Source organism: Scophthalmus maximus, chromosome 13 (genome assembly GCF_022379125.1).
Source record: "Scophthalmus maximus strain ysfricsl-2021 chromosome 13, ASM2237912v1, whole genome shotgun sequence".
NCBI classification, from domain to species: Eukaryota; Metazoa; Chordata; class Actinopteri; order Pleuronectiformes; family Scophthalmidae; genus Scophthalmus; species Scophthalmus maximus.
Window position 1 is genome coordinate 15,157,566 of NC_061527.1, and position 12,072 is coordinate 15,169,637.

The following is a 12,072-nucleotide window of genomic DNA, read 5'->3' on the forward strand; positions in this document are numbered from 1 at the left end:
TTACATTACATTTAGCAGACGCTTTTGTCCAAAGCAATTTACATTAAGTGCATTCGACCATGAAGATATTACCCAAAGTGCAAGAATTGATAGTGCATAAACATTTATCAAGTGCTCGTTTTATTTATTTATTTATATAACATTACATTCATTTAACTTGACTAAACTACATTATTTGTTTTTCTTTTTGTATTTTTTATTGTTTGTGATTTCCCATTGAATCTAGCCAAATTTAACTTGTATAAATGTGTGAAATGTCCTTTTAAAAATTTTTAATTTTATTTTTTAACAAAACTCAAGTGGCAACTTTACAAGCAGCCCAACATGCAGCAGACTAGTAATGTTGGATGTGGTAGAAACATAGGCCGACATTAGATATTAATATTGCATCCTGCTGACGTCGATGACAAGCTGCAGGTTACTACCAGTGTTGTTAGCTCTTCTCATAAAACAGTGTAATGATTGACTTTACTCATATTTTTTTCCATTCCCCGCCCGGGCCTCAGCAGCCAATGGCCTGTCAGCGGTGCTATTTAAGACGCGGCGTGTTCAAGGTGGCTCAGATATCAGCGCTCTGCGCGCAACAGGACGCACCGGCAGTATCCACAGGAGGAATCCAGAGTTATTACTCGCCTCTCGCCCTTTCTGCCTGGTCCCATTCACCGATAACGGTACTTTCTCCACCAGGAATAGGCTGTGAAAGAAATGAAAGCGTGGCGGCTCGGGTTTCTGTACGTTCTGGTGTTGATTGCAGCCGTGCAGCATGTGACGTCCCTGGAAGAGGAGCTCGCCGATTCTATTTTTGGTGAGTTGCCAGTGGGACCTCATCCACTTTTACGCACACGAACAGACTTTTCTGCGAGACTGGGGGGGGGGGGAATTGATTTTAATATCGGTGCAGATACTCGCCGGGAAAAGTGTCATGGGAAGAAAGTAACCGTCTCTTTTTACGCATTGTGCATTATGAGCAGAATGTGCGCGTGGTGTTTGACCTCTGATAACAACAACGGCGTGTACGACGCACTATGCATCACGTGTCCACGACTTGACCTGTCTTTGCGCTTCTCGGTGAACACCCACCCACTAATGCCCATGAGAGACAAAAATGAAAATGTTTGTTTTCAAGTGGACATACAGTAAGAAGAGCGACGCGTTGAAAACATTCAGGCCACTGAAGTATCTCACCGGGAAGTGGAATCCTGATCCTTTGTGTTCACAGCATGGCCCCTACACAGCTTCAAGCCCTTGGCAATGTAAGCCTAGAAAATGTCCCTGTGGTTCCTTTACACCCACCCCCCACTCTGAAATCCAGCACAGCCCCCAGTTGAGTTGAGTCAGCTGCCCGTGTGGGGACCAGGGGAAACGTAGATTATAGTCGGTGGGGTGGCAGGAACAAAGCCGGGGCGGAAAAAAACAACTCTGTCTGACCAAGTGAACCCGTTTAACCCCAGGAGAAGTGATCTGGTCTAAGGTAGAAGCTCATTTTCTGAGGGGCCATGAGGGGCTGGAGCTCATTGGAAACCGTCACTCAGTCGACTAGTCGGGCGTCTCGAACCTCCCAGCTAGAACGTTAGATCAGATTTACAGAGGAAGGCCTCCTGTCTATATTTCCCTTTTCTTATATGGTTGTTGAAGAAAAAAAAAAAGGTACTCATAAATCACAACTTTCTTCTCTTTCAGGTAACTTCCTCGAGCCTCTGAATGACTTGTTCGACCACAAAGGTGACAGCAATCAAACTGTTGCCAAATTCTCCCTTCGCAAACCATCCCATCCCGATGACGACCTGTGTTACATTGTTCCTGGAAAACCTGACTCCCTGGCCGCCTGCACCTTCAACAGCACTTCCAGAACCTTCCTAGTAATCCATGGATGGACGGTGAGCGGAAATGCTTTAGCATGTCGTGACGTGCCCCGGTCTTTAAAACCCCCCAGGGGCTTTGTTCAAGTGACTCCGCTTTTGGTTTAGAAAGGAAAACACCTGTGAATTGTAGGGTTTCATTATTTCACCAGATTCTGGTGCCACGATGTCTCGCCAAATGGACATAACTAACTTTCTTGTCATGCAGCAACATGTTGTGGTTAATACCAGAGAACGTGCTTGAACTTTGATGTTATTAGAACCAATGAGCTTATTGCGATGCCATGCCACATTGTAAGTCGAGTGTTTAATGTGCCGTTTCCACAGCTGAGTGGTATGTTCGAAAGCTGGGTGGCAAAGTTGGTGTTAGCGTTGTACGAGAGAGAGCAGACGGCCAACGTTATCGTGGTGGACTGGCTCACCTCGGCCCAGAACCACTATGTGGTCGCCGCTCAGAAGACCAAAGCCGTGGGGCAGGAGATCGCTCGCTTCATCGACTGGCTCGAGGTCAGTGGACGCAAACGTTCAGGTGTCATTCACGTGACACTCGTCTATATATTCATTTTGAGGAGTAGACGGCTTTTTAAAAGACAAATCTAGTAAAGACGTGTAGTTGTCATCAATTGCCTTTTGAATGACATCTTTGACACAAGATGACATGTAACTATAACAGTTAGCGGAATATCTGTCTCACTGAATACCTAAATCAAATTTTCATTGACTTTTTTCAAGGAAACGACCAACATGCCTCTTGAGAACATCCACCTGATTGGCTACAGCCTTGGGGCTCATGTGGCAGGATTTGCTGGCAGCCATGCAACCAATAAAGTCGGAAGAATAACTGGTAAACCAAACAGAACACTGACTAACATTCAGTCGTACATCACGTGATCTTGCCATGATAAGTCAGTACAGTGAATTGAGAGGGGATTGGTTGACTCACCGTTGTCACTCCCTGTCTCGGTGTGCAGGTCTGGACCCTGCTGGTCCGGACTTCGAGGGGGAGCACGCCCACAGGCGCCTGTCCCCGGACGACGCTTACTTTGTGGACGTCCTCCACACCTTCACACGGGGATCCCTGGGTCTCAGCATTGGTATCCAGCAGCCTGTCGGCCACGTGGACATTTACCCCAACGGAGGCAGCTTCCAGCCGGGTTGCAACCTCAGGGGAGCCCTGGAGAAGATTGCTAACTTTGGGATATTTGGTGAGGACAACTTCACAACCGTAAAATGCTGTTGATACTCTTGAAGTGTAACTAAGGTTGGAACATGCTGACTTTTATGGTATTACAAAAACATAATTATATGGTCTAAATTAGCACTACAACGATCTTCAAGAAGAATTATTCTACGTGAAAGATTTTTTAATTCCTAAGACAGCATTTTCCACTAATAAACAGTGATGCAAATAGCCTCAGAGCTCTGGTTCTGCTCAACTTAATATTCAATATTTCGTCTTAGTAATTAAAACCTATGGTTCAGCCAGTACAACCTGCCATTAAACAATAGTGTAACAAACAGGTTACAATGCACAGTTTTCTGATTGTTAGTGCACACACACAGAGCGCACAGTCCAGTAGCTTCAGTAACACTGCAGCTGCTTGCTGCTTGTTATTAATCCATCTTAGCAGTGAACATTGTTGCTTTCAGTTGCACAATGACCCCATTCACACCCGGCTGCAAATAAACAGAGGGTCCCGAACATGGCAGAGGAAAGGTCAGGTGCAATATCAGTCATTTTGGCTGAATAGGTTGATATGGTAAAGTGCATCTAGATTCTAGTGTGTGGTCGGCAAAAGAATAAAAATATGTTAGAAAATGTCTTATGTTTTATTTCATCTGAGTTCTTTAAGACGCAGATGTTCAAACATGCTTCTCTCTCAACTTCCCAGCTATCACAAATGCAGTCAAGTGTGAACACGAGCGCTCGGTCCACCTGTTCATTGACTCTCTGCTGAACAAGGAGGACGGCGCCAAGGCCTACAGATGCGGCAGCAGCGACACGTTCGACCGCGGCATGTGTCTCAGCTGCCGCAAAAACCGCTGCAACACGGTGGGCTACGACATCAGCAAGGTCCGCAAGGCGCGCAACGTTCAGATGTACACCAAAACACGGGCGTCCATGCCTTTCAGAGGTAGGGGGGCTTTAACAACGGAAGTGTTGCGTAAACTCATCACTGTCGTCTCACAAAAACTCCTGCATTATTTCCACCAGTCAAAATAACTAACAATATTGCAAAGACAAGGCCCATAGCTAATCATGAAAAAATACTATTATACAATGTGTTTAGATGCGTTTTAAAAAAAATAATAAAATACTTTGAGCTTAGTAGTGTACTCGCAGCTTAGTCTCGCTAAACTGAATTTGGAACAGCCAACAGCTACAGTAGCCCACATGCATATTTAAAGTTTCCCGAATGTTCTCTCACTCTGCAGTTTACCACTATCAGCTGAAGATCCATTTCTCCAGCAAGGTGAACCGTTCAGAGATGGAGCCCTCGCTCACCGTGTCGCTGTATGGAACAAAAGGAGAGGCTGAAAACCTGGAGCTTAAACTGTGAGTGGGATATTTAAAACCTTTATAAAACAGAAATTGCATTACTTTGACGTGCATCTTACAAGGTATGGGCGGTTTTGTAACTGTTGCACAATTATCATACAACAGTCATACAACCAACTGTGGTTGTATGACTGTTTATGGAGCAGAGGCTCCATCTACGTTGCCACTAGGAGTAGAGCTCTAATATTTATCTATCTGTTGTTTGGCAGAAAGGAGAAAATAGCGACAAATAGGACACATTCATTCCTGCTGGTGACAGAGAAGGACATCGGCGACCCGTTGATGTTGAAGTTTAAATGGGAGGAGACAAATAGCTGGTCAGCCTCCAGCATGTTGAAGATGGTTTCCTCTTGGTGGTCCGGTGACTCGGACAACGGTAACATGGAGGTTCACAAGATCCGCATTCGAGCTGGTGAGACCCAACAGAAGTAAGTGTGAAGAACCCCCTCCTGCCATTAATGAATCTGCGGCGTTTGGACGATGCTTATAGATCAACTGTTTTTTATGAATCTCCTTTCCAGGATGGTGCTCTGTGTAAAAGACCCCGGAGCTCAGAGCTCAACACAGGAGGTCACATTTGTTAAATGCAAGGATACATGGAGGACAAACTCGAAACAAACTCCAAAAAGGTGAGTTAGACTCTGGTCACTCTACACTATTACCATCACTGTTACTGTGAATGCTGATAAATCGATAAAACCTTGTCTTTGTCTGTAGAATAACTCTGGAGAACCGCTGACTTTGAAGAAAAGGCCCAACTCTTGAAAGCCCTCTGGTACATTTCAGCACTTAGTAGATAACTTCTTCACCTGTAACTTATTTTATTGTATTTCTCAAATTATACAAAACCCCTCACCCCCTTGTGTATATTCACAGAGGTCTGTTTGTTATTTAAAACAATACGTATGTAAATGACCATCTCTTACATCCTTGTTGTACATTGTTTGTTGTACACAAGGTAAAGGCCATTGTCTTTGGTAGAGATGTATTATTCAATCAGATTATTAAGTCTCACTATTCAATGTCTATTCAGAGTCTCACATAGTGAGAGGCCTGATGACTGGATATACCATAATAGTTATGGAGGTACAAATGTCCTATTGTGTAAAATTCCTTAAATTAAAGTTACATTTCATATCAAGCACTGTGAAGAACAATTCCCACCCCTGCAGACCTTTGCCAGCTCTCAAAAGGAGAGGAAGATAATCTTAAATGTGAATTTCTTAAGGTGTTTTATGCAATAGGTTGCAATTTATTTACCTATTTGGATTATCTGACAAATGCATAACCCAACGGAGCATTCACCACTGTGGCTCACAGCACTATACGTGACTGTGGGACCTGTATCAGTGTGCCTTACTGTAAATGGTCGCCAGAAGTAAGCTGTTGCGAACGGAAATTGTCTCAACTTTTACTGTTATTATCCCACCTACCTTTATGGAAACCCCCAAGACAAACATTCACATTTAGAGCATTTTTAACTGCTGCTCCTCTGCGAGATGTCGTTACTCTTAAGCTGTTACGACAAACAAGTGCCTGACATTATGTCAACCATTTTTTGTGTCTAAACTTTATGAGGTATGTGGTACGAGTAGTGAGGTAGAAGACCTGGTTAATTTCAAGACACTTTTACACAGCCTGTTCAAGGCGGGGATGTTGCACATTTGTCCCACCTCACCGTTTTGTATAGAAAGTACGAACAAGTTGGGGGGGGGGGGGCATTGTTGTTTCGCCTTAATGCAGTGGATGTAGTGACAGAGCTGGGATTATCTCTGTATAAGTGAGAGGATAGATTTTGATGTAGTGTTCCCGGCTCTAATTCCAGAAGAGAATGCTTTTCCAAAATGATGCCGGCTTGTTTGATTCAGTGTAAAGAAACTTAGGCGACATATTAAGGGTCTTCTTAACTGCAATACAGCGTAGTCTCTGTGTAAAAGGGGCGTCAGTGTTGTCACTTTGCTGTCTGTGTTTTCTCTGTGCGTCTATTGATAACATTGAATGTAAATAAGCAATATCTGAACCTCAGCTCTTTAGAGATCGGTACTGTAATCATTGTGATTTCATTTACACCTACTTTTAAAAAGAGGGAATGTTTCACCTTTGCACTGAAAACGGGGGCACAGCATTGCTAAACCAAGTTACTTGTACAGTCAATTGTGTGTAAATACCATAATATTGATGATGGTTTTGTAGTACAGAACACTGTTGGATATATGTTTTGACCTTTTGAAGAACTAAATCTGTAAAAAGGTACATTTCTTTAATCTTTTGTACATATTTGTAAATATTCACTGTGCTGTATAAAGTCCTTAATAAACCAAAACTGCCATCGGAGAGGTTGTGAGCCTGACATGTTATTTTAGGGCTGTGACAGTGATAATAAACTCTCTTTTATCCTCACTTTTATCAGTAAAGAGTGAAATGTGTGTTTGATGCAAAAATGTTGACAATTCAAACATGCACACACTCACACACAAACAGCTTCTAAATGCATATTATTTTTGTTTTCTTCGTGTCCTTGCTGGTGTGACGCCACTGCCTGTGACTGTGTCAAGGTGACCCAAGAGATGGAATGAATCAAGATACTAGTGCAAAATGTAAAGCCAGCATTAGATTTATCTCCAAATATTCATTTTAGCTACAACATTTGAATCATTACTGGTGGAAGAACTGTACTCATCCTTATAAAAGTAATACAACAAAAATAAAAAATTCCTCCATTACAAGGAAAATAGTTGTGCAATCAAAGTAGAGCAGCATTATTAGTAAAATGAGCCACCGCTCAACTAAATTTGTCTGTCTGCTGTCCTGGTTCCACAATGGTGGAATGAGCTCCCCATTGACATCAGGACAGCAGAAACCCTACAAACTTTCCATCACTGTGAGAAAAGCCACTGTACCTCAGTCCATGAATCATTAAAACAAAAAAGAATATAAAACGGAGCACTTGTTTTTGGGTAATATCTTGATGGTTGAAGGCTCTTATTGAAAGCCGCTTTGGACAAACGCATCAGCAAAATGAATGTAATGTAAAAGTTCAAAAAAAGCTGCAAGAACATAGTAAGCTGAAACCAAGGAGAGTCCCACCAGTCTTTGTCGGGACAGTTGGCTTATAATCACTGTAGGTGTACTGCTAGAGTATGTGGCCCCTCTGAGGGGACGGACTAACCCACAGCAACAGCAACGTTTCCCACAACACATGCACCACATGGTAGAATGTTTAAATGTGAACAGACAAAGTCACAAGGAAAAGGACAGGTGCATTGTGATGTAGAAAGATAATCAGCAAAACAGAGTGAGAGGTGTTGAGCAGGGACTTTACAAGTCACTCGCGAACCACTCACGTTGCCGATGTGGAACAAAGTTGAAAAGGGGGATCTCCACAATGTGGCCTTGACACTTCAAAATCCCTGATGAATGAATCTGAATTGATTTGTGCGTCATCTTGAGGATACTTGTATTCCCAGAGGTGACAGAGATGCAAAGTCAGAGGTCAGTCCAGGTCTCTAGTGTCAAGGGTGCGGCTGCAGAGGCAGACGGTGCAGCCCATCACTCCAGACAGAGTCAGGATAGCCAGCAGGATGACCCACCAATGAGCCTGCAGAGGGAGATAATCGAAGAAGAACAATTGTACAAACGTTGTCTTTTCGATATGGTTTACTGCGAGCTAAAGAGATATCACATAGTTAAATTGGACAATTTATTTGGAAAGGTTTTCCCTTTTATCCTACTGTTAGCATCAGTGCTTCTTCCTCTGACTGGAGCTGCAGCTGGAGTTATTGACAAATGCATCCAGTGACCTTTAGTGCATCACTTCAGCTCAGAACATCTGTTTTCAGTGAAGAATGTAGTACTGAACATACACAGTATATTATAATACGACTAAATATTGAATTAGATTCACTGAAAATCCAGCATGTTGAGAAATAAACATTTGCATACACACTAATTTCTATCCAATTAATTTACATCTACTATCCACATATGGTACTTTTATTTGTGTGCAGCGAAGCTTACTGCTATTTATTATCCATAAAAGAACTGAAAAGATACTTTCAAAATGTTTATTTAAAATCCATGTTTTTCAATTCCAAGTCCATTACTAGTTTAACTACGACTCGGCGAGACAGGTATGGCGAAATGAGACAGTAGCTCCTGGAGCGAAGGGTAATTCCTTCCACCAGTGAAGCAGATGGCTGACCCTCGCAGTGCATTCCTGATTCTCCGTGCTGTCATGAGAAACAAAATCTCAAAGGCAGCTACAACTGAAACATTAAATAAAATCTGAACGTCACAACAGGAAGTTTAACAAACATGCTGAGCAGTGGTTGTGACCTCTGGCCAACATCTGCTGCATCTCTACAAAGACGACTTCCTCCTCAGCTATGGCACGAGGTGAATGATCGTTTTTCACCTACAGAACAGACACACTGAAACCTAGTCTGACCTGAAGGTCATGTCATGTGAGTCAGTGGAGCAGCTTGAGGTCCATATCTATAAAGTTAATACAAGAGGACCTGACCGAGAGGATAAAGATGAAAAGCAGGAAACAATTGTCAAGTAACAGAACAACAAATTACAAGGTAATCTATCTCCCACATAAAGCAAAGGAAAAGAAATTACCAGTTTGGCGACTCAAACACTGGTCAGATTTTCACCGTGCAGCCTTCTTTGTGACCAAACAGATTTGTTTGCCTTCTCCAGAGCTAACACGTTTGTTGAATGTATTTATTGGCACAATTGTCCTTTAAGGATTCCCAGCAGCTGACATCATCCTGTGCAGCCTGCACAAGATTTAAGCGAAACTCACTCATCAAAACGTTGCTGTACAACAGGTACAGATATCAGGTGCTGGTGTATTGGTGGTTAAAGTAGAGAACAGTCATGGTCAGTAAACTGACTGCGAGTTTCACAAAAATATCCCCTTATGTTCCCAAGGTTGTCTAACATGAGCTCACAGTAGCTACCATGAGTTACTGGTTACACCAGACTAAAAAAAGCTGCAAATGCATTGTATTTGTGTCACAATCTACCCATTGACCGACTTTTAGCCAGGACACTGTTTGTTTCCTGTTGTTTTGCTTTTTAAATCACTATCCTGGTGTTGAGATTTTACTTCCTTCATTGTGGGTTCATCCAAACGGTTTTCTCTTTATCATTTCCTAATTAGTGCCTGGTGTATTTATAACCCTGTGTTTCCCCTTTTCAGTTGCCAGTTATGGTGTTTAATCACTGCCTGCTTTATGACCTGGTTCCTGTATCATCGGAATTTTGACCTTTGTTATTTGTTTTCTGACCCAATGCTCTGCTTTATCATCCTGTAAGACGTTGTTTACTTTGTTTAATAAATCTGAGAACTATATCTGTCATTGGGGCCTATTGCCCGTGTTTCTCACACTAGTGGTGATCACTGATTTAGCATTTCACGGCTTATGGATTCAACTTTATTTGTTAAGATCTTCGGGCCTAAACAAATTAACTGCTGATGACAGACTTCAACAATTCCAGGTAGTTTTACTTATTTTTTACTCATCCTTCACTGTGTCATCCTCCCTCACTTAATATGTGCTCGATGTGTCATCAGACTAATCATCTTTCACCTTCATCCACTCTGCTACGTCGTCAAAGTCATCAAAACTGAGAAAGGAGTTTTTCAGTCTTGCGATGGGACCATCGGCATCCAGCAGGCGACACACGTGGAATTTGTCACAGTACCCTTGGTTTCCAGAGCACGGAGCACCGCCAACCAGCGCCAACGGTTTCCTTTGGAAGTGACGAGACAGCACGGAGGACGTGGTGCTGGCACACGTCTCTGGCTTATCTGCCGTAGAACACGAAAAGAAAACATATGTTGTCAACCACAGCCAACATCTACTTGAAGCCACATACTGATGAATTTGGATTTCTGGCTCAGATTTTTTTTATTTCTGCAAAATTACCAAACACCAGACTTCTGAACAAAAGTTTGCGCACTCACATTTCTTACGAAATATCATATTCAAAGCTTGCACACGATCATGGCAGATGGGTTGCAGTATGTGTATGTAGAGTGTATGATGTCATCTAATGGAAAACAATCATGTAAGATTGAACCTCAGTACAAATTGACACAGGCGGATTTGTTGGGCCACAAAGTGTAAACACATTCCTAAGTATTGGAGCACACATGGGCCTGCGGTTACCGGGCTGCTGGCAGCACATGTGGCATTTCTCCCTCATCGAGTCTCCTGGACAGTCACACTGCTGCAGACCGTGCTTCATACACACAGACTCCGCACACACCTGCAGAGAGATACGTATAGAGGAAGACAACTAATGAACTTGGTGTCAGCAATGCATCATGCCACAATAATGCAATGTTGGCACTGTAGACTTGATGTTCACTCTGGTGGAGCCTTCTAACTGACTTTCACCCCATATGGGAATTAGTGAAAACCAGTTGATGGCAAATATGGCCTGCATTTAAAACTGCTCAGTAAAATTATTTAGAGTACAAGATTTGCAGTTAAACAGTGACTTCAACACAAGATTAAAAGATTAGCGTGACACCACTGTTCATTAATGTAATGAAGAGTAACACCAGGCTAAAAAGCTGTGTTTACCGGATACATCAGGTTGAATTGCACCTGTAACCACACTCAAGTGAAATAGACCAGAGACATCAGGGAAACAGAGTCTAGTTACTAAGTTACTAATTTACTGTATGAGACAATAATATCTCACAAATATGTTGTAAGACATTATATCGGCTCTGTTTACTGTTTACACTTTGCAATGTGGGTAATCTGCTTCACAAATGTGGTTCTAGAAATTTTCTTTGCTTCAAATAACTGAAATAAAGTGTTGTGATGAACCGAACTAGAATTAGACTTTGACTTGTCTGTTTTTGTGTTTACTTCACATTTCATTCTGTGTGAGTAATGTGAGTATTAGCCATTTGGAATAACTTATCATTGATTTGAATATTCTTATTTTTTCAAATTCCACCTTCTGTTACCACATCGGCACAAGTAATTTCCAGTTATTCATGGATCAGGTCATTGGAGGTTAGAACACAGCACCTCTGGAGAGTAATTTCACATTCACAGCTGGAATAAATCACTGGCCTCTCCAGCTCAGAGGACAGTTCATCATCTGAAGTTAATGATAGAGAAAATTGAATTAAGATTAAGCTTGTATGTTGTCGCACACGTTGCCATGTTGTACAAAGGATCAGATATTTTTCCAGTGATGCTATGTTGTGTATTTGTGTACAAATGAAAAGTTAACACAAGTGGATGGTAAATCGAAATTATTTTCCAAGAATAAGAAAAAAAAATCTGGAAATAGCTAGAACTTATTTTAATCACACATGCAAAAATTCATTCGAAAGACCCTTTCTTGGAATTTATTTTCATACTTTTCAATCACACAGTAGCACTTTCAAAATGATAAGCTGTGTATGTGAGGGATTGGAGAAAATAGGCTTATTCATTTAAAGCCATTGGTATAATCCTTAACATAAAGCATTGTATTCACATTAGAGAACTTTATTTTTAATAACTTTATTTAAAAAAAACTATTTTCAACTTTTACTTACAATTTTTCTGTTATTTATTTTTTACATTTGTACTGTGATTGTTTAAATTTCACAGCTTTCAAAATCTTTTTTTT

General features: G+C 41.7%; 2 protein-coding genes across 4 annotated transcripts in view; one reads left to right on the plus strand and one right to left on the minus strand.

Moving 5' to 3' along the window:
- The first annotated feature begins 551 nt into the window (after positions 1 to 551).
- Positions 552 to 6,819, plus strand: LOC118318523 (lipoprotein lipase). The gene is made up of 10 exons (XM_035648264.2): positions 552 to 805; positions 1,681 to 1,877; positions 2,187 to 2,366; positions 2,592 to 2,703; positions 2,831 to 3,064; positions 3,752 to 3,994; positions 4,296 to 4,416; positions 4,629 to 4,847; positions 4,941 to 5,048; positions 5,137 to 6,819. The coding sequence occupies exons 1-10, from the start codon at positions 706 to 708 to the stop codon at positions 5,156 to 5,158; spliced, it is 1,536 nt and encodes a 511-aa protein (XP_035504157.2). The 5' UTR covers positions 552 to 705; the 3' UTR covers positions 5,159 to 6,819.
- A 198-nt stretch (positions 6,820 to 7,017) lies between these two features.
- The window catches only part of si:ch1073-396h14.1 (disintegrin and metalloproteinase domain-containing protein 10), a 34,480-nt gene continuing 29,425 nt past the window's right edge, over positions 7,018 to 12,072 (minus strand). For all 3 annotated transcript variants that reach the window (XM_035648261.2, XM_035648259.2, XM_035648260.2), the window contains exons 13-15: positions 10,602 to 10,701; positions 10,020 to 10,240; positions 7,018 to 8,017 (exon numbers count right to left, since the gene is read on the minus strand). In XM_035648261.2, the coding sequence (XP_035504154.1) occupies positions 7,913 to 8,017; positions 10,020 to 10,240; positions 10,602 to 10,701 (426 nt within the window). In that variant the 3' untranslated portion in view covers positions 7,018 to 7,912. The remainder of the gene's footprint in view (positions 8,018 to 10,019; positions 10,241 to 10,601; positions 10,702 to 12,072) is intronic.